The 23,528-nt window shown below is 38.1% G+C and overlaps 1 protein-coding gene across 1 annotated transcript in view; it reads left to right on the forward strand.

The window, feature by feature from the left end:
• Window positions 1-1,800: 1,800 nt before the first annotated feature.
• The window catches only part of LOC136281166 (diacylglycerol kinase theta-like), a 58,396-nt gene continuing 36,668 nt past the window's right edge, over window positions 1,801-23,528 (forward strand). Inside the window, exon 1 of the mRNA XM_066167396.1 lies at window positions 1,801-2,110. Within this exon, the coding sequence (XP_066023493.1) occupies window positions 1,801-2,110 (310 nt within the window). The remainder of the gene's footprint in view (window positions 2,111-23,528) is intronic.

Consider the following 23,528-nt stretch of genomic DNA (forward strand, 5'->3'; position numbering starts at 1 on the left):
CAGGTTGTAATGCATGAACCTGTGATTTAAAATAATCATAATGTGAATTTTAAGTTGGTTTATATTATGAATAACCTAAAAAAGCGAATTTCAATAATAAGATTCATTAAGTTAATGTTAATGTTCAAATTGACTGTCCAAATAGACAAAATCAGGAACCCTAGCTGAGGATCTTCAGTACGGACCTTAGCTTGATGTTTTCTCAAAGATTCTTTCAAAAGTAGTCATTTAGCCTTAGATAAGTCTCGTCTTGCTTTCTTGGAAATTTTTGATGGCTACTGATTTTATGGACGTGGCAGCCCATTCGGTTGAGGTTTTTCGCTGTACAAAAGCCTCTTTCCGGACTCTTCCAGGGAAAAATTCCTTTAGTATATTTATGTTATTTTCCAAAATTACTTTGCACGAGTCTTTTCCTTGACAAAACGAAATTAAAAGAATGTTATCTGATTTCAATATATGCAACTAAGTTTAGTTGCCTAGATAAACATCTGTCATTTGCAGTAAACTTACAACATTCGCAATTCGTGGGCGTAGTTGAAAGTCGTGCTGGTAACGTTTTGGATCCTATTGCCGAAGATATTCCTGAAACGAAGAACTTAACTATTTACAACTAACACCAAAACGGGGACTTGCAGCAGTCACATTCCTCATTCTAATAAATTCTCATGGAATTTCAGTTAAGACTACATAGATCTCCACAATGTTTGTTTCCGCTTTTTCATAATATCCACCTAGGTGCACAAAAAGTATGTTATATAAAGGCACATTTTTAGTGCAATATAAATTTAAAAAACGTTGCTTTGTTGAGGAAGATAACTGGCACCACCTCTGTTCTACATCGTGGTAAATTTGTAGACAAAAATCTCAGGTTTTGAACGCTGATATCATATTCATTCTATCACTTCAAATATTCTGGAATGTTTTGTATGTGATTAACTGTACTTACAGAGATCTGAGCTTTTTAACGCCCTTGAAAATTTTATCAGGCAGAGCCTCGATTTTGTTCTCCGAGAGATATCTTAAACAAAGGAAACAGACAAGGAAATAAATATTAAAGTACAGTAACATAATATGATTGGGTAAGGCAAATTTTATTTGAGCAATGACGGAGTTAACAGTAAAATAATATTACTGTATACGGTTTGAGATTCAGGTCATTATGGAAAATGGTTTAAACTCTAAATGCACTTACAAATCTAATAGCTCCACCAAGCCCTGGAACTGATCTTCATGAAGCTTCTCAATTTTGTTGTACTCCAGTTTCCTGGAGAAAGCATGATGGGAATTTTAGATTGAAATATGCTCATGTGGTAGCGATATCTTTAGCTCTACTTTTTTTTAAGTAAAATCTGTGGTTAAGGCAGGGAATGGCAACGTTTTCCAGTAAAATAGCTCCCAATCTTTATATCGTAATGATCAAAGAACACACTAGACATATTTATGATGATCTCAAGATTAAGCGCGAAAACTCTCAAGTTCACTCTCTGTTACAAATTATAAAATTAGTGCTGTAGTGTATTGCGTTACCTAAGCGTTACTATAGTCACGCTATATCCTGTAAAACACGATCGGTACATGATTGTAAAAGTACATTCCTGTGTAAAAGTAGTATTACTGATTCCTAGTATTGTATTGTGAATATAGCTTGTTGATTCTTTAATAAAATTCAGTTGAGCAATAGCAATGAAAGGAGTAACTTGACTGAGTCTAGACGACACAACATACTGGCGACGAGGATTAAAAGCCAATAACGCAACGCCGCATAACTTCAAAATCGCCGATATCGTATTTTGCGCAAACATGAAGCCAGCAAAGTTAGATTCTCAATTTCACCCGGCTAAGCATGTTATCATTCAGTCCCAGGGGAGAGACACTTTTACCTTGGTCAACGCAGCAACTGGTACCACTCTTATTCGAAATGCAAAATACTTGAAGCGCGCACCCACAAATGAGAATGAAGAAATCGTAGATACTAGCAACGACGAACAAAGTAATGGGTCTAGTAGTTCTAGTGATTCAGCGAATGTTGAATCTAGTGAGACCATTCACAAACATTCTGATGCTTGTATGGAAAGTGATCATTCCGATGATCAAGCCTCTCAGAATAAAGGCAATGTCACGACTAGGTCCGGACGTGTAGTGAAGTCTACACAAGATAACGAGAACTTCGTATATTATTAGCTGATTAAAATAGTTTAAAAAGATAATCTTTAATTAACTTTGAAATAGAAACCTTTGAACTTTGTCCGGGAAGGATGTAGTGTATTGCGTTACCTAAGCGTTACTATAGTCACGCTATATCCTGTAAGACACGATCGGTACATGATTGTAAAAGTACATTCCTATGTAAAAGTAGTATTACTGATTCCTAGTATTGTATTGTGAATATAGCTTGTTGATTCTTTAATAAAATTCAGTTGAGCAAAAGCAATGAAAGGAGTAACTTGACTGAGTCGAGACGACACAACAAGTGCCAGGGTAGTTTGATCTGGCAATATAACAAATTCTGAGATATTGTCAACTCGAATATAAAGGAAACTAAAAAACCTTTGCCTTCAAGGAGTAAATTACAATGTAAGTTGTCTTTTACTAAGAAGCTATTATAGTCACCAAGTGCTGTTATTTTCAAGAAAATCCTTTAAAACAATTTTTAATATTTTGGGCCGATATCAATCTTACTTACAGAAATTTTACCGCTACAATGTTTCTGAAAGCATACGCTGGCAGATTTTCAAGTTCATTGTTTGATAAATCCCTGAAAACAATTATTACACAGTTACAAAGATTTCGCTTATGTTAGAGCTACCAACTGAAATCTGGGAATCGTTAAGGTTGCTATTTAAACAGAAGCTATTAAATTCTTACACCACAAAGTAACTTCACATTACTAACCAAAGCACAAGAAATACATAAGATAGCATCGTCTACTTCAATTAAGATTTGCAAATACGAGCTGGAAAACTTCATGATGTTTCAACTATGATGGCTGTGCTTTTAAAAAAATATATTTTAAGAATGATCATTTGGTTTTGTCCAATTATCTCCTTGGTTAAATAGCTAACTCACTTACAGATATGTCAGCTTGGAAAGGCTGTTAAAAAGTCCGTCTGGTAGACTCTTCAACTTGTTATTTGACAGATAGCTGATAGGAATGACGAAACAAGAAAATGCATTTTCATTAAGTCTGCAAACTGAAATTTATAGGTAAAAATACATGAAGATTCTGGTCATCAGAAACAACCAAAGAACAAAGAGCAGTACGTAGTGATACACATGCAATGTTTTGTCTTATAGTACAGAGAATATTCAAGATTCACTTCATTCATTTAGTTCGGTCAATATTATGACGAAAAGCAATTGAAGGCCGCTGAAGACTTGAGATCTGCGTGCATACTGAATTCTTTTCCCCAACACTGGCAATGGCTGCCTCTCTTGGATCAATAATGAAATCATTAAGCTCGTTATCTAAGAGAGAAAGATAACCCATAAAAACAACTCTGATATTCATAACATTGTGACGATAGGTTTTCGCTCGCTAACCGGAAAACTGAACCTTCGCGGACGGCACAATAACAACTGGGGGAAATAACTCTGTAGAGACGACTTGGCAGCGAGAACGGAAACTCGTCACGATTTCCTGGTACACGGAGATCTACTTCGAGCGAGCTTATACGGACGTCAAGGATAAGACAATCTTTGGTCCCACAGTACTTTTATTCTAGGTCAGGCCATACTCTAGGTTGTAATCATCGAAGCTGTACAAGGTACTTGCTTAAGAAGTAACTGGTGTGAAGTGCTATTGTTACACAAATCGCAATATTTGAATAAGGACACAAAGGAGCGGAAAAAGTCTCTTTGAAGTTAAACGAAAACTACTTAAATATTCCATCTGTTTCTACGACGGAAAGAATCTCAAAAATTAAAAAGACGGATGCAATAAACTCTAGGCCATTAAAGTAGGAAACCTAGGTGCGATTTTACAGCTCTGATATAGAAAACAATACCTATCTTAATTGCAGTAGCGCAGCTCAAGAAATAAAAAAACGGAAAAGCAATTAAAAGTTTCTGCTTATTTATGCAAGGTTGGTTTGGAAACCATCGCAAAAAAAGAAATTAAATTTACGCGTTTAAACTCAGCTGCTATCTACCATGAAAACCAATGTTTCCAGAAAGACCATCAACACCCACATTTACTTAAAGAAAACCATGTAATAAATAACAAAAGTGCCGACAAGCAGGTGCATATGATGAAAGCGAGTAACAACAAAAATCTATTCTAAAAGCTACTGTGGTTTTTATGCATTTTTTGATTTATTAAAATGAAAGGACTTGAAATGATTAAATGTGAAAGTTTACGAATAAATATGTACCGAATAACACACACAGGAAAATCAGTAAATTTTCCCGTAACAACATGCATGAATTTCATTGTTGTATGTATGATCGTTGTCACTCAAATGTCAGTTCAGCAGCAAACACAAAATTCCAGATGGTTCAATTTTAAAATGTGTTACAAGTGCAGATGGGAAGATTTTATAATCTGCAACTGGAAAAATTTTCTATATGCTCTAATTAGTGAAAGGGAAGAAAAGTATGATACTACCAGAATCTGTGTTAAAATACACTAGCTGTGATTTAACAAAAGAAAGGAAAATTTTACTAAGTGTTGGAACACTTTATGTAGTCATTGAGTTAAAACAAGGGAAAGCTTGGAATGAAAAAACTTACAGTTCTTTCAAGTTTTTTAGATCTTGGAATAAATTAGGAGGAAATTCCGTGAAGTTGTTGTCTTGCAACCATCTGTGTTGAATTAAAAAAAAAATATGTGACCTGTATATAAATATGTTTAGTTTTATTAAAACAGTTATTTACTGACTTGTCTTTTGATCACTGAGGGGAAGGGAAGAAAAGAGAAAGGAAAAAAGTTAATTTGAAAAACAAGTATAGACAAGGCGGTAAGAGAGGGGAATGCTGCTGCGTTACAAAAACAGTTTTCCCTCCACAACAGTATTGATATATTAACTTACAGTTCCTCTAGCATTGTCAAGTTTTTGAAGGCAGTTCCATTCAACCCTCTCATGTCGTTGTCATTCAGGCGTCTGCGTTATTTACCATATTAAACTGACAATTAGTTTAAAGATCCACTAGAAGTTTATCTGCTTAGATAGGGGTACTACTGAAACCTTTCAGGGCTGTTGTCGAAGACAGTTACGGTTGTTTTGACTTGTGAGCAAAAGTCGGCATCACTGTCATTGAGCGAAGAGTTGTTTGTGCTAACTTAACCCTTAACTCATTTTACAACATAAGATTATAATTAAATTTGACATAGATATGGAAATTTGTTAATGATGGTAATCGCAATGATCTTTTTATTTAATGAAGGCACTTCTTGGTGCCTTTTATACAGAGGATAGAATCTCATAAACGGTTAGTCCTGGACAAAGATCCAGAAAGTAACAGTCGATATGTGATCTTCATGATATTTCATACTAATTCTTGATTTACAAAGCGAAACGAATAATCTGATAAATTTAATAAAACAAGGACAGCAACAATAAGGAGTAAGAGGCCAGTACAACTGTTGTGCAACTGGTCTGAGATTATAGTTCTTAGTCTGCAGGTGCGAAAGTTGACTAGTAGTGTTAATTACTATTTTGTACTTAAACAGCTACATATTATGAATGAAATATTTGCAAATTTTGTCAATCTTATTAACGCTTACATTGCATCACTAAGAATCTAGGAGCGCGGATCAGACAGAAAAAAATGAGGTTACTTACAGAAACCTTAGCTGTGTGTTCTTGTCAAAGATTCCTGGAGGTAGGTGGTGCAATTGCATTTCAGACAAGTACCTATGAATTCGACGAAAATTTAGCACACTAAATAAAGGCCAGAGCTGGGATGCATATAAAGTAATAAACCAGATGACTAGTGGAATAAACTCAGTTTTGAAATGCAGCTTGAGGATTTTGTAGACAACTCAAAATGATTGTTACTGAGATTTTACCGTGAAATTGAAATAGTGCAGCTATTTACATGTATTTTAATATTCTCACTTGTCAAGACGAGCAAGGTTTTGTCTGTCGTGCTTATCCTAACTCAGTTATGTACCCTTTGACGGAGAAACAAGCTACTCATAAGGCCTCAGAAACAATCCCCCAACCACATCGTTCTTAGGCCACCTTTCGGGCTTTTTCCCATGATAGATGAATTGAAGCAGGCTTTCTTTTTTTTTGGCGGTTCTTCTTACGATAATTTGTGGTTCCCAATCTGTTGCTCCAAAAACATATAGAAAAGTTATCTTTCCTGATTCTCGAATGCACCATCGTATTTTCCCCTTCACATGATTCCAAAAGTTCTTGCGATATCTTGTCTTGTATTTTGATCCTATTTTCTTAAAAATAAGTTTTATTTTGACCTGCAGATGAAAATCAAGTACAGAACTGATCTTCGCAGGCGCAGTTGTGAAATTGCACCTTACCTGCGGGGATCGCTGCATTGATTGATTTTCATCCGCAAAATTCATTTCATCAAAAATATGATAATATTCCTCTGCGGGAACGAAGAGAAGCTCAGTTGGTTGAAGCACCCCACTTGTTTTGGGGAGGCACAGGTTTGAATCCTGTTGAAGCCTGGATTTTTCTTCGGGCTTCTCAGTTTTTGCAATTGTGTAAAATACAGGTCAACTACGAGGATCATTTTTCAATTTATTTTATTTTATACTCTTTTCTCAAAGCCTTCCTTAAGTCGTCATATGATCTGTTAATATCAGCGTATAATCATAATATCAGAGTGAATTTTTTCTTTTTTTTCAAGCTAAAAGTGGTTCCCAAACATTTCACGTAACAGTGAGTTAGTGTGTTTTAAATTACAAAGACAAATATTGTTTGATGTCCCTTAATAGAGGAAATATTAACTTACAGCCAAATCAATTTAATATTTGTAGCGAAAATTTCAGATGGCAAACTCTTCAACGGGTTATCAGACAAGTCTCTAAAAGATAAAAAAACCAAAAAAATTAGAAATGCAACTTTAACTTGTTAATAGTGGCCTTGTTTAAGCCGTCAGTTTGGCATTGTCAAGTAAAACATCTATATGCATAAAAAATTTTGTCTTTTTTTAGAATTTTCTAAAGGCTTGCTTTTTCCTCTTTCAGTTGCTTTTAAGTGACTTTGTAAGATGTCACCTTGCTTTCCATCTCCGCCAGATTAAGTTCGAGAACCCCCCGATTATCTCCATCTAGATGAATTGGTTGGTTCATGATCAGTTGTTTCTTGATGAGATTGATTTCCGGCTGGATATTTTGGACCTCAGAAATAATTCCACTTTTCGACGGAGCCTTCGGTTGCCCGGTGCCACGCACAAATTTCTCGTGGTCCTTGTTCACACTTTTAGGTCCTACCTGAGCGTTTTCAACTATCGTTGTACTTCTTGAAGTTCATTAGACTTATTGCGTAGAGAATCTCTGTCTATCTATGGGCGATTTCTTGAAAATTGCCAGGTGTTACAAAGAGAGAGAGTGGGCCTTACTTGGTATTGCCACTGTGGGTTTGTCTAGCTCTTTAGTCTTATTTTTGCAACAAGGAAGCCTTCCAAGATTGTTCAAGCTCTGAAGTGCTGAGGGACAATTCGTCTCTTTCTCCCTCTGGATTTCATTGAGTTCGTGGTCTGAAAAAGGAAGGAAGTGATAGGCATGAAAGCGTTCGACCTTTACTTCTGCGGACCAACGCTCGCAGTCCTCTATGTAAGCTCTTGACAAAGTGTTGGCTGTCAGTACACCATTCCTAGGCTTGTAGCGTATCTTGTAGTCATACTGCTGAAGTCGCGACAAAAGCAGTCCGCAGGATGACTTTCTTACCGAACACATATAGGTGGTTACGCTGTATACCAAGGACCCGGGCAAAAAAATTCCTTCTCGATCTTTGAGCACTTCCTCACTGCCAACGGGAGTGCCCCACTTCTAGATGTCACTGGTTGACCATGCCCCATTAGTAAAAAGCTAAGCTTGTCCTTGGACACATCTCCTTAGTCCTCTAAGTAAAGTAAAGTTGCTATATGTCTTGCTGAGAATTTGCCACGCCACCATTAGCGTTAGCAGCCCGACATATCAGAAAAGACAGGGTAAACAGAGCTTTAAAAAGGAGTTGATGGCCTACCATCTCAAAACACATGGTTCTACCAAGTCACGATAGGACTCTTAGAGAGCCTTACTGAGAGACTCGAATAAATGTTATGAGTTTTCTTGTTGTTCTCCAGGCCTTGTAAATTCATAGAAAATAGACACCTTTCATGCGCTTTACTTTGTACGCGAACTAATACAGGTTTAACTGGTAAGTAGTTTTGACCTCTAGAGGCTTCAGTTAAAAACCGGTCACATTGAGAACATTTTTTACGCTATTATCAATTAGTAACCTGCGTACTTAAAATGTGACCAGACTTTGTTTTGATTTGTCACATAGCAGCCTTGAGACTTTGTCATGTTGCTGCATTGATGTTTTTTGGTTTATCTTCCGGCCTAAGTAACGAACTTTTCCTTGTCAGCACATTCAAAATCAGGCTCGATTGAACGAGACAACGAGACGCCCTTTCCCTTAAGTAGCAAAAGTTGGCCTCTGGTGGGCATTCACTACCCCCTTTTCCCAACTCGACGGTCTTAAGGGAATCAGGCTGAGAATTGCTTGAATGAATTACCATATATTAATCATTAATGATTAATCAGATTTTATTAGGGTAAATAATCACTAAGTAATTAAAAACTATATTACTCCATCATATAAGATAGATTACAAGCTTAGCATTTTTTCTTCGGAGCTGAAGAGTCATCAAGACTGATGTATCTTACATTAATATAAATCTGTGACTTTGGGGACAAAGTCTATATATTTTAGTGCCTTAAACGTCACTAACTGTCCCTGAAATTATCTCTTCATGTACTCTTCTTCCTTTTAAAAAATTAGTAGGATTAAGTCTGGGAAGAATGGTCTTCACTTTTGACCAACAGATATTTTAGTTCGTTATTTGGGACGTATGAAACAGCTCTATAAAACGTTCGTAGACAAAATAAGAGCGTCCACTTATTGAATTTAAACAACACATGTCCAACTTGGAAACTCATTGCGATGGCTTAAACCTAAATAACTTTGAACAGCGAATTCCTATAGAAACTACATGGCAAATATTAACGAATGACTAAATGATACTAAACGAACTAGATACTTATTTATATTTTGAGGTCTCTTCTTGTGCAAGTTTAACACCATAAGTGTCACTAGCAAGTACTTATGACTCTCATATGACAAAGATAAAGAAATAGGTAAATTAAGGAGTGCTCCACTGAACATTGACCTGACCCTGCTTCGATTTATTGCATGGAGTTTAGAGATCGACGCTGTGTAATGATGCTTCATTGAATAGATTTCTTTCTCTGGTCTACTTGGTTTTCTTTAAAATGAGCTATGCCACTTTTTTGACCGAGGAAGCTTACCATTAAAAAACTTGTAAAAGGCGAAACTTAGAAGTGTAGTATTTGACAAGGAGATTGTGTAAAAAAAAAATAAAATAAAATAAAAATAAATAAAAACCCAGAGATAGAAAGGAATTTTCGTTCAGAGCACTAACTTCAGGACATACTAACTTTAAAATAGACGTCATAAGTTTTCTTTGATATTTTGCAGAACGACCAAATTAAAAGATCCAAAAAATTTAAAGATTCGTAAAGTAGTGTTCAGCAGAAGTGAGGACAGGGACGTAACACGGGGGTAGGAGGGTGGTGTCTGAGGATGCACTTAACCCACACCCATACCCAATTTTACTTGCAGAGGAAATAAATAACATGTTTACGAAAATTAAACATTCTTACTTCGTAGCTGATATTTATTTGGAGCCAAGACAACGCTGTTGGTATCTGCTGGTTTTTTTTTCCACCAATGCGCAATGGATTTGACGCGTTCCTTAGACAAAAATAAAACAGAGTCCAAACTTACATATATTCAAGCTCGGTGTTGCTAATGATAATGCCTGATGGTAATTTCCTCAACTGGTTGCTTTCCAACAACCTACCAAAAGTAATAGAAAGAGGGTGTCGGGTGTTAAAATGTCGTATTTTTCTTAATTTTCTTATCTTCTAACAAAATCACATGTCCAAGAACCGATGTCTTCTTTTCAGAATAGATAAGGAGACCTAGGGTAGCGTTACGAATTAAAATCTGGCTCAAAACCAATTGAGACTTCTTGTTTTTTTTAAGCACTAAAATCAACTGAATGCCTTACATATGCCTTTTCTCCTTCCTTTCATTGCCCAGCGATGCAATACGTAAGGCTTGTATTTCAGAATAGTCTTCATCATGAACCAGGCGACATCGATTGCAAGGAGGGGAGGGTAATATACCGCGACACAAATTTTCTGGATAGTTTTGTTTTAGTTTACATACACAGTGTCTTCAGCACAAGTGATAACGCCATGTTCAAACTTATTTCAAATTGTTAAAAATTACAAATTGTTTTCCACTGAGACTCTTACAAACTTTTCTTAGATAACTACAGTTTACAATCTTTATCCACGTGATGCCACGTGAGGGAGCCCGTGAAGAGAGTGGTGTTCAAGGTTAGAAATCAACATTTTAAGCATATTAATGGAAAGCGGAAAAATTATGCCTCAGAGAAAGATTGAATAATGTATGTTACGAGTGACAAAGGACTGTTGTCGGTCGCAGCGGACTGTTGTAGAAAAGAGAGATGGAGAAATCTTTGTCAGTCACCCAAAGCCAAATGTTTGTCATCTCACCTATTAATCGACCGAACGCCGACAGATCGCAGCACGGTTATTTGTATCGAAATATCTGTTTCAGTAAAAATTGTTTTGTTTTAGGTGTTGATAAAACTTTCTTAAGTACTGTCTGGTCATATCTGTTTTGATATAATCCTACGTGTCGCAAAAACATTTGAACAGCATCACATAAGAGGCTTCATGAGGTTTGAAGATACGCTCGCTTTGTACCCCAAAATTAAGTCATTTCACCATATTAGGGCAGTGGGAAGCAAAAGTGTGAATAAGCACTAGAAATATTGCATTCTCCAGTGGCTCTAATCGATCCTGGATGTCGGGCAGTGTTCCTAGAAAGTAAGTCCAGCGATGTTCAAGCCGAAGGTGAAAGGCGTGGCATGCCTTTGGTTATATCTGAGGAAACTCTACGAATTGAACTATTTCACTGACCAAATCAGACACCTTCTCATTGACGAATTCCTCTCGTGAGGCGATCGCCGCTCTTTAATGGTTCTTCCCTTCCATTGTCATATTAATTTCTGTGTCCTTAAATATTTCTTTCACACTTTCTTTCTTGTCCCAGCACTTCTTGGCGTTTAAGAAGTAGCCAAAATCTGGACCCAGGGTACTCAACATGTTCCACCATCTCTTGATTTCTGTAGTGGAGCCTGCCCCACCCGCATCATTGGCGAACCAGCACTGCTTTGCTGTGGACCTCACCTGTAGACTCCTGGATAGAGGCTGGATGCTAAGAGCACAAAGGGCCGTAGCGATCGGATCTCCCTTTGTGGTCCCTTCTTCTCAGAGGCGGGATCTCTTAACCGCCAGCGATAAGTTAGTAATTGTCACTACGTATTAGTCTCGAACGTACTTAAAATGTTTACTTATGTTTTTATTGATTTTGTAATGGGTCCTTTGAGCATCACCATGCGTATATAAAAGCTGAGTTAGCATCCTTTTAGAGAAGTTTTCTTTTTGATTTCGAGTGGCCTTTTTTGAGTGACGTTTTTTGACTCTCAACCCTTAGCCCACCTTCGTTATTTTGTTGAGGTTACGTTTAATAGTTATGGGCAAAAAATACAAGAGAACATATATTTTTTCATGTTCTACCTGAGGTCCTGGAACATACCCGCTAACAAACGTTTTGTGCTAATGTTACTTTTTAAAGAGTGGGACAATTTAAAATAATAACACAAAATGTCTCAACAGTTTTATTTGAAATAATGCCCGTAAGACACAGCGACAAAATGATTGCGCATGCTTCATTACTTGTGCCTTTTGAGCGTTTAGGGCTACCATTCTTATTCCTTTGCAAACAAAGCTGACGCTGGTTTTCCACCAAAAAAACAAACTTTTGCGCCAGGGATTTGGCCACCGAACAGGCGATGACGTAAAGAAGCGCTAAAGCCGGTGACACACCTGGCGATTTTATGCGCCGATCACGGTGATCGGCGAAAGTCGCCAATTGTGCTCGGTGCGGCGATTGCGATATTCGCCAATCCCCGCGATCGGGGTATAAAATCGCCGATATCTGGCATGTCAGAAGAACGTATGGCATCTTATTTTTCATTAAGTGTGGTTGCTTCGTAGGTTTAAAGCTGCCCGTATCCCAAAGTTTACTTGATCAGAAATACAATTGGTAGTGGGCCTGAACCTTCAAAGGAAACAGGAAAAGAAAAAACCCTTGAAAGTCTTCACGTGGAAACACTGTCGTGATGAGTGTATATAGGCATTATTACTACTAAGCCCTAAGCCCTCGGAAAAAAAGACGCTTTAACCCTTTAACTCCCATGAATGACCAAGACAGAATTTCTCTTCAATATATCCTTACAATATCAAGTACACATGTGATGAGAATAGAGAAAAAGATGATTTAGTAGATTATTAGTCGACCCAATGCCAAATTCTCCGCACTAACATCATAAGGATTTGTGGCAGACAGTAGAGAGAGTTAATGATGAGATCTTGCGAGCGAAAGGGTTAAAAACACTTGAAAGCTAGGGATTGTTGAGAAAATCTTTCTTACTTCATAAAAAAAATATCTTATGATTGATTATGGGCCGCTTACAAAATCTATCATTGACGGGAAAATAGTATGGGCTTTCTCATATTTCAAGGAGACGTCAAATGGGAGAACTTAAACATAGTTTGAATTCTGTTGAAAGGTAAATAATATCAGGGTCATTATGTCATTAGTTAAAGTATGATGATCGTTTCAATTTAATTTTCATCTCAGGAAACTAACGAATAAAAACGTTTAGCGCTTCAGCCAGCAAAAGAGGCTCGCAGAATCTCTGTGTGCTGATAGTATGTGCTGTGAGAGCTCTCCTAGTGCCCCTTGTTGTAACGTCACGGATTCTTCGTCTCGGTGTCAAATTTCGTAGGGAAAATAATGAAATATATTAGCAATGTTAGCAGTCCAAAATATCAGAGGGGACATGGTAAACACGGCTTTGATCAGGTTTCCTGGCCTGCCAGTTCAAACCAATAGGGTCTACTAGGCCACGTGACCTCACACCACAGGCTTACTATTACATCCATCTTCTCACAGAAAATGGTAAAAAGGCACAATTTTAACACTTTTGAAGAAGCTTAAATTTAAAAAAACTTACTGGGAATCTTTCGTACGAGTAAAGTCAGGCTCTATGTATTCATTGTTTCCCATTTTTTTAGATTTTGGGCGGTCTGCAGTCAGCCATTCGAATATACTTATGCATAGTCCTGCAAGTAACTTGATGGCTTTTACAACCGTCGAGATCTAGTGTCTCCGGCTTCCACTTCTTGGGGCTTGCCAGGTGTTGCAACTTAGGAAAAGCCTAATTTCCCACGGTCACAGCAGAATAAAAGAGCCGTAATTAGTGTCATTTTATTATATGGGAACCGTAATGAATATCATTGTATCACTAATACCGATGAAGAACAACTGTAGCTGCAGTTTAAGCTGTCTCCAGCATAAGTACCGTTATCACAAACACACAACTTTAGCTTACAGAGGATCTTACTTGAAGGGTTAATAATCTTTCGGGACATATAAAACAGCTCTATAAAAATATAAATAACATTCTTTGCAGTGGCCCTCTCATTTCTAAAAAGTTTTAAAGAAATATAGAAAGATACTTCCTAGCTCTATGAATCTTTGCGCTGATGATGCATCTGCTGGTCGCTCCATTTTGACTGTTGCCTCCGATCCATTGTTCTTCATCACATGTCCAATGAATAGCACTTCAATGTCCAATGAGTGGCAATTTCATTTGAATTCGAACCTCTCCTTTTTCAGCTAGATGAATTTTGCTCCACAACACTCGTGTTCTATTATCACTGAAATTTGTGTAGCGGTAGAAATTGTGTTCTTCTTGCCTACGCAGTAATTATTCTACATCTTTACGACTTTCCATGGCGGAAAAGGGTAAACCAGAGTGGATGTCGATGGCTTCTGTCCCAATACATGTGATCTCCTGGAAGACCTGGCCTAGAAATGGAACAGTAGAAGTGAAGATTTGCCGCGGTGTTTGAGGCTTAGAACTGATGCGCTACTGCTGCTATCTGGTTGGAACGTCATATTTTTCACTGTCATATTTGTCACCATTTCTCTGTCCAAAGTCAGCTTAAATTCGTGCTTTATGTCTTGCTGAGAACTTCCCATGCCCTCAAATGATGTCACGCCTAGCTTTTCTTGTTGTCCCCCAGGTCCCCAGGTCTCATGCATCCATCGAAAATAGGCACCTTTCATGGGCTTCCCGTATGTAGGTCTCACCGGTTAGCACTATTGACCTTTGCGTCCTTAAAAACCGGTCACATTGAGCTAAATACTTAAAATTTGACCTGAAGTTGCTTTGATTTGTCACATAATGGCTTGAGACTTTGTAATCTCGCTGCATTGATGGTCTTTTGTTTATCTTCCGGCGTAACTAACAAACTCATCCTTGTCAGAGTATGTAAAATCAAGCACGAATGAACGAGACAACGAGACGCCCTTTCCTTTGGAAAGCAAAAATAGGCCTGTAGTGGCCCATCCATGCTTCAAGGCCGAGAAGTGCTCAATGGATTACTATAAATTAATCATTAATGATTGATCAGATTTCATTTCGGTAAATAATCACCAAGTAATCAAAACTACAGACTTCCTGCATATGAGATAAGTTCCAAGCTTACCATTTATATTAGGGGCTGGCGGGTGTATTAAGACTGATGTATCAAACAATGATACAAATCTGTGACTTTGGTGGCAAAGCCTTATTATTCTGATGTCATAAATGTCGCTATCTGTCCCTAAAATTATCTGATTATGTCCTCTTCTCTTGCTTTTTAACAGTAAGTAGGATGAAAACTACAAAGAAGAGTCTCAACTCTATGACTTACTGATATTTTAGTTATTTATTTAATACGTATGAAACAGCTCTATGACAAGTTATTAGACAAACTATGCGCTTCCACTTATGGAAGTTAAACAACACGTGTTCAACTTGGAAACTCGTCTCGATGGTTTAAACCTTCGGACTTCGAATTCCTATAGTAAATACATGCCGAATATGAACGAATGTCTAAATCGTAATAAACAAACTAACTACTTGATAACATTGGAACGCCCCTCCCTTTGCAAATGAAACACTATAAATGTCACTACCTGTATTTTTTACTTTCATTTCACAAAGATAAAGCAATAGGTAAATTAAGAAGTGTCCTAATGATTATTGACCTGACTCTGTTTCGATTTGTTGCCTGGAGATCGACGCTGTATGATGTTCCTTCACTGTATAGATTTCTTTCTCTGGTTTACTAGATTTTCTTTTCGACGAGCTACGCCACTGTTTGACCAAAGAAGCTTATCATGGGAAAACTTTTAAAAGGCGAGACTTGGGAGTGTAGTCTTTGACAAAGAGATTACGCAATATAATAAACTACGATAAGAAAGGAAATTGTTTTTTAAAACACTAACTTCAGAACACATTAACTTCGGAATACACTTCACAAGTTTTCTTCGATAATTTATAGAGTGAGCAAAATATGAAGATATATAAATGGGAATGGTATGTAGTGTTCAGCAGAAGAGAGGAGAGGGATGTAGCACAGGGGCAGGAGGGTTTAGTCAAAGGGTGCATTTGACTTACACCACTACTCCATTGTACGTGCAGGGTAAAAAAATTTCATGTTTACAAGAATAAAACATTCCTCCTTCGTAGCTGATTTCATTTGGAGCTAAGACAACGCTGCTCGTATCTGTTGTTATTTTTATCAATGCGCGATGGATTTAACGCGTTCCTTACATAAATAAGACAGACTCCAAACTTACAGCGATCTCAGCTTTGTGTTGTTACTGAAAATACCTGATGGTAGTTTCTTCAACTGGTTGTTGTTCAAAAACCTAACAAAAGTAATATAAAGGGGTTTTAATTACGTTGTGCTTATCAACATGGTACGGGCAACGTGTATGCTCGAAACTGATGTATAATTTAGAGTTATAATCTGCTAACAAAGTCATATCGTCTAAGGCCCGATGTCTTCTGTCCGGTTTTACATATAGAAACCTAACATTGCACACTGTCATTTAGAGCAGTCCTCATTATAATCCAGGCGACATTGATTGCAGGAAGGGGGAGTTTAAGAAATACCAAGACACAAATTGTCTAAATAGCTTTTTTTCAACTTTACATACACATTGTACTCACTTGTACCAGCACAAATGATAACGCCATGTTTAAACCCTTTTTTGCTAATCAAACTCTAGATTGGCGCGGTGTGATGTTCCTTCATTGTATAGATTTCTTTCTCTGGTTTAATAGATTTTCTTTTCGACCAGCTACGCCACTGTTTGACCAAAGAAGCTTATCATGGGAAAACTTTTAAAAGGCGAAACTTGGGAGTGCAGTCTTTGACCAAGAGATTATACAATATAATAAACTACGATTAGAAAGGAAATTGTTTTTGAAAACACTAACTTCAGAACACATTAACTTCGGAATGCACTTCACAAGTTTTCTTTGATAATTTATAAAGTGAGCAAAATTTGAAGATATATACATGCGAATGGTATATAGTGTTCAGCAGAAGTGAGGATGGGGATGTAGCACAGGGGGCAGGAATGTGGAGTCAAAGGGTGCATTTGACCTACACCACTACTCCATTGTACTTGCAGGGGAATAAATCTCCATGTTCACAAAAATGAAACATTCCTGCTTCGTAGCTGATTTCATTTGGAGCTAAGACTTCGCTGCTCGTATCTGTTGTTATTTTTATCAATGCGCGATGGATTTAACGCGTTCCTTACATAAATAAGACAGACTCAAAACTTACAGCCATCTCAGCTTGGTGTTGTTACTGAAAATACCTGATGGTAATTTCTTCAACTGGTTGTTGTGCAACCTCCTACCAAAAGTAACAGAAAGGGGTTTTAATTACGTTGTGCTTATCAACATGGTGGGGGCACCGTGTATGCTCGTAAATGACGTATAATTTAGTTATAATCTGCTAATAAAGTCATATTGTCTGATAACCGATGTCTTCTGTCCAGTTTTACATATAGAGGCCTAAGATTGCACACTGTCATTTAGAGCAGTCCTCATTATAATCCAGGCGACATTGATTGCAGGGAGGGGAAGTTAAAGAAATACCAAGACACAAATGGCCTGAATAGTTTTTTTCAACTTTACATACACAGTGTCTTCACTTGTACCAGCACAAATGATAACGCCATGTTTAAACCCTTTTTTGCTAATCAAACTCTAGATTGGCGCGGTGTGATGTTCCTTCATTGTATAGATTTCTTTCTCTGGTTTAATAGATTTTCTTTTCGGCAAGCTACGCCACTGTTTGACCAAAGAAGCTTATCATGGGAAAACTTTTAAAAGGCGAAACTTGGGAGTGCAGTCTTTGACCAAGAGATTATACAATATAATAAACTGTGATTAGAAAGGAAATTGTTTTTGAAAACACTAACTTCAGAACACATTAACTTCGGAATGCACTTCACAAGTTTTCTTTGATAATTTATATAGCGAGCAAAATACGAAGATATATAAATGGGAATGGTATGTAGTGTTCAGCAGAAGTGAGGGGAGAGTGTAGCACAGGGGATAGGAGGGTGGAGTCAGAGGGTGCATTTGACCTACACCACTGATCCATTGTACGTGCAGGGTAAAATAATTGAAATTGGTAAAAAAAAAAACCTGGTTGTTGTCCAAAAGCCTACCAAAAGTAATAGGGAGGGGTTTTGATTACATTGTGCTAGTCAACATGGTGCAGGCCCCGTGAATGCTCGAAAATGACAATTTTTTAGAATTATAATCTGCTGACAAAGTCACATTGTCTAAAAACCGATGTCTTTTGCCCAGTTTTACATATTGAGATCTAAGGTTACACACTGTCATTTAGAGCATTCTTACAAGCTAGGCGACGTTGATTGCAGGGAGGGGGAGTTTAACATACCAAGACACAAATTGTCCGAATAATTTTTTTTAACTTTAGATACACAGTGTCCTCCCTGTGATTTTTATCTCTCAAAGGATGGATTTGTCATTGAAAGACTCCAAAAAATGATGTTATGCCTGAGTTTTCTTCTTGTCTCTCTAGGCCTCCCGCACTTATCGAAATAAGCACCTTTCTCCACTTTACAGTGAACATTTAGTTCTTTCACTGGTATGTACTTGGGACTCTTAGATCCTCATGAACTTGTCAGATTGAATCAACTCTTGGGCGCAACAAGGTGCAACTGGGATGCTAGGATAAATTAGTAACCTGCGTACTTTAAATATGACAGGACTTTTTTTTTTATATGTCACAGGGTTAGAGACTTTTTGATGTCACTCCATTGATGGTCTATCGTTTATCTACGGCGTAACTAACAAACTCATCCTTGTCAGCAGATTAAAAAACAAAGCACAATTGAACGACACAACGAAGCACCCTTCTTTTCGGGTGGCAAAAAATAGGCCTCTAGTAGTGACCATCTCCCCCCCCTCCCCCTTCTCCCCCCTTTTCATAGAATGTTCATTAACTCTTTTTCTTTCCCTGGCGTTGCATTTTATCTTTTCTTGCCTCATTAAATCCTATCAAATCGAAATTTATCGCATTTCAAAGAAAAGGCAGCCGGTGTTAAGGTTACCAAACAAGGGCCCATTTTGGGGAAAAAAGCAACCATAGCAATAATAACAATGATGATGATTACAAAGATACAATTATGGTACTACTTTCGAGTACTATCATATTTTGTTTCGTGTTAAATGTCGAGAGCTGTCCTTAAGTAGTGGTGCTTCTTCTTATTCTCATGCATATCTGTGGGTTTTTTGTGGCTCTAGGCTCTTATAGGACTCGGCATTTGGGTGGCAAACCCTGACATCAAAGAATTCCGATCATTAGTGCTCGCAGAGTCCACATGCATGAGTGACCAGCCTTGTGCTTTGTTACATCCTCTGTTCAGCTGTAATATCATCCACTGGCCAGTGATGTTGTAGTTTGACAGCAGCACGGAACTCCTGTTTAATCAGGTTGGCGCCCAATTCTCGGAAAGGAAGTATTTCCAGCCTTTTCCAGGTACTTGGTCAAGCACTCTCTCGATCTTTTGTGGTTTTCCTGGTCTTTCGAAAGTGACTACGTTCTGTTCCGACTTACTACGAGACTCCCCTGTTAGCTGTTGTGATTGAAATGTTTGAGATACTTAACGAGGTGCGTTGACACTTTGACTGATGAAGCGTACTTCCGGCTTGGATTTGCAAGGCACAGGCGCCTCCAAGGCGAACATTAGAGCTAGCATGGTCGTAGCCAGCTGATTAAACTTGCGTTTCGATATTCCAGGAATAAATCTCAGAGTTCTTGCTTTCTCCAGTGGCTCTAGTAGATCCTGATGCCTCGGGCAGTGTTACCAGAAAGTGTGTCCACCGATTTTTTTAAGCCCGAGATGGAAACGGCATAGCATGACTGTGACTGTGGCTGCGTCTGAGCGAACTCCGCCAATTACCCTACTTCACTGACCCAATCAGACACCTCACTGACGAAATCCTCTTGCTACTTTCGTAAGCCTATGGCCGCGCCTCGTTGTGCCTTCCACTCTATTCATTTCTGTAGTATAACCTGTCCCACCAGCATCATTGGGGAACTACGTCTGCTTTGCCGCAGACGCCACCTGTAGACACATGATCATAGGCTGGACGGTAAGAACAAAAAGAGCCACAGCGATCAGATCTCCCTGCGTGGTCCCTTCTTCTCAGTGACAGGATCTTTTTACCGCCAATAATAATTTAATAACTGTCTTCACGTCTTAGCCACGAACGTACCTCTAACGTTTAATTCCAGTTTTTTTTTGTTTTTGTTTTTGTCATCGGTCCTTTGAGCATCGCCACGCGCATATAAAAGTTGATTCAGCATCCCTTTCAAGTAATTTTCCCTTTGATTTCGAGTGGCCTTGACAACCAGGACCTCTTGATGTTTTTTGACTCTTGACCCTTGGCTCAAGCGAGACCGATATGTAAGTACCTTTGTAAGTTTGTTTTTAGGACTTTTTCTACAGTTATGGGCAAACATTACAAAGGAACATATCTCCTTCATGTTCTACATGAGGCCCTAAAACACACCCGCTAACAGACTGATTTGTTGAAGATGCGATGTTTTCCCTTCGTGTTTCATATTAATGCCTTAAATAGATTATAAAGCTGCCCAAAAATGCAGAACTTGAACATTAGGAGTGAAGATTTGCTGCGATGATTGTGGCTTGGAACTGATGCATTTCTGGTGCTATCTGCTCTCATTTGTCTAGATTCTGTCGCTGTGTCTAGGCCTAAAGTCAGCTTAAATTCGACTGAAACAGAGATTTAACTAGAGCTTCACTTCAATAATTATGTGTGGAGAAGTGCAATTATGATCCCAGTATTTCTCAGATTATACGGAGGAAGTCGTTCCTTTCAATGAAATTGGACTTTAAATATTCTAAACTATTTATATTTTGACGTCTCTTCATGTGCAAGTTAAACAACATAAGTGTCACTAGCAAGTACTTATGACTCTCATATCACAAAGATAAAGAAATAGGTAAATTAAGGAGTGCTCCACTGAACATTGCCCTGACCCTGTTTCGATTTGTTGCATGGAGTTTAGAGATCGACACTGTGTAATGATGCTTCATTGAATAGATTTGTTTCTCTGGTCTACTTGGTTGTCTTTAAAATGAGCTATGCCACTTTTTTGACCGAGGAAGCTTAGTATACCATTAGAAAACTTATAAAAGGCGAAACTTAGAAGTGTAGTATTTTACAAGGAGATTGTGTAAAGAAAAAAAATAAAAAACCAGAGATAGAAAGGAATTTTCGTTCAGAGCACTGACTTCAGAACATACTAACTTTAAAATAGACGTCATGATAATTGATAATTTTCAGAACGAGCAAAATTAAAAGATCTAAAAAATTTAAAGATTCGTAAAGTAGAGTTCAGCAGAAGTGAGGACAGGGATGTAACATGGGGGTTGGAGGGTGGTGTCTGAGGATGCACTTGACCCACACCCATACCCCATTTTACTTGCAGAGGAAATAAATTACATGTTCACGAAAATTAAACATTCCTACTTCGTAGCTGATATTTATTTGGAGCCAAGATAACGCTGCTCCTATCTGCTGGTTTTTTTTTTCACCAATGCGCAATGGATTTGACGCGTTCCTTAGACAAAAATAAAACAGAGTCCAAACTTACAAATATTGAAGCTCGGTGTTGCTACTGAAAATGCCTGATGGTAATTTCCTCAACTGGTTGCTGTCCAACAACCTACCAAACGTAATAGAAAGAGGGTGTCGGGTGTTGAAAATGTCGTATTTTTCTTAACTTTCTTATCTTCTAACAAAATCACATGTCCAAAAACCAATGTCTTCTTTTCAGAAATAGATAAGGAGGCCTAGGGTAGCGTTACGAATTAAAATCTGGCTCAAAACTAATTGAGACTTCTTGTTTTCTAAGCACTAAAAACAACTGAATGCCTTACATATGCCTTTTCTCCCTCCTTTCATTGCCCAGCAATGCAATACGTAAGGCTTGTATTTCAGAATAGTCTTCATCATGAACCAGGCGACATCGATTGCAGGGAGGGGAGGGTAATATACCGCGACACAAATTATCTGGATAGTTTTTGTTTAAGTTTACATACACAGTGTCTTCAGCACAAGTGATAACGCCATGTTCAAACTTATTTCAAATTGTTAAAAATTTCAAATTGTTTTCCACTGAGACTCTTACAAACTTTTCTTAGATAATTACAGTTTACAATCTTTATCCACGAGATGCCACTTGAGGAAGCCCGTGAAGAGAGTGGTGTTCAAGGTTAGAAACCAAAATTTTAAGCATATTAGTGGAAAAGCGCAAAACGTATGCCTCAGAGAAAGATTGAATAATGTATGTTACGAGTGACGAAGGATTGTTGTCGGTCGCGGCGGACTGTTGTAGAAAAGAGAGATGGAGAAATCTTTGTCAGTCACCCAAAGCCAAATGTTTGTCACGTCACCTATTTATCGACCGAACGCCGACAGATCGCAGCACGGTTATTTGTATCGAAATATCTGTTTCAGTAAAAATTGTTTTGTTTTAGGTGTTGATAAAACTTTCTTAGGTACTGTCCGGTCATATCTGTTTTGATATAATCCTACGTGTCGCAAAAATATTTGAACAGCATCACATAAGAGGCTTCATGAGGTTTGAAGATACACTCGTTTTGTACCCCAAAATTAAGTCATTTCACCATATTAGGGCACTGGGAAGCAAAAGTGTAAATAAGCACCAGAAATATTGCATTCTCCAGTGGCTCTAATAGATCCTGGATGTCGGGCAGTGTTCTTAGAAAGTAAGTCCAGCGATGTTCAAGCCGAAGGTGAAAGGCGTGGCATGCCTTTGGTTATATCTGAGGAAACTCTACGAATTGAACTATTTCACTGACCAAATCAGACACCTTCTCATTGACGAATTCCTCTCGTGAGCCGATCGCCGCTCTTTAATGGTTCTTCCCTTCCATTGTCATATTTATGTCTGTGTCCTTAAATATTTCTTTCACACTTTCTTTCTTGTCCCAGCACTTCTTGGCGTTTAAGAAGTAGCCAAAATCTGGACTCAGGGTACTCAACATGTTCCACCATCTCTTGATTTCTGTAGTGGAGCCTGCCCCACCTGCATCATTGGCGAACCAGCACTGCTTTGCTGTGGACCTCACCTATAGACTCCTGGATAGAGGCTGGATGCTAAGAGCACAAAGGGCCGTAGCGATCGGGTCTCCCTTTGTGGTCCCTTCTTCTCAGTGGCGGGATCTCTTAACCGCCAGCGATAAGTTAGTAATTGTCACTACGTATTAGTCTCGAACGTACTTATAATGTTTACTTATGTTTTTATTGATTTTGTAATGGGTCCTTTGAGCATCACCATGCGTATATAAAAGCCGAGTTAGCATCCTTTTAGAGAAGTTTTCTTTTTGATTTCGAGTGGCCTTTTTTGAGTGACGTTTTTTGACTCTTAACCCTTGGCCCACCTTCGTTATTTTGTTGAGGTAACGTTTGATAGTTATGGGCAAAAAATACAAGAGAACATACATTTTTTCATGTTCTACCTGAGGTCCTGGAAAATACCCGCTAACAAACTTATTGTGCTAATGTTACTCTTTAAAGAGTGGGACAATTTAAAATAATAACACAAAATGTCTCAACAGTTTTATTTGAAATAATGCCCGTAAGACACAGCGACAAAATGACTGCACATGCTTCATTACTTGTGCCTTTTGAGCGTTTAGGGCTACCATTTTATTCCTTTGCAA

Source organism: Pocillopora verrucosa, chromosome 5 (assembly GCF_036669915.1).
Source record: "Pocillopora verrucosa isolate sample1 chromosome 5, ASM3666991v2, whole genome shotgun sequence".
NCBI lineage: Eukaryota > Metazoa > Cnidaria > Anthozoa > Scleractinia > Pocilloporidae > Pocillopora > Pocillopora verrucosa.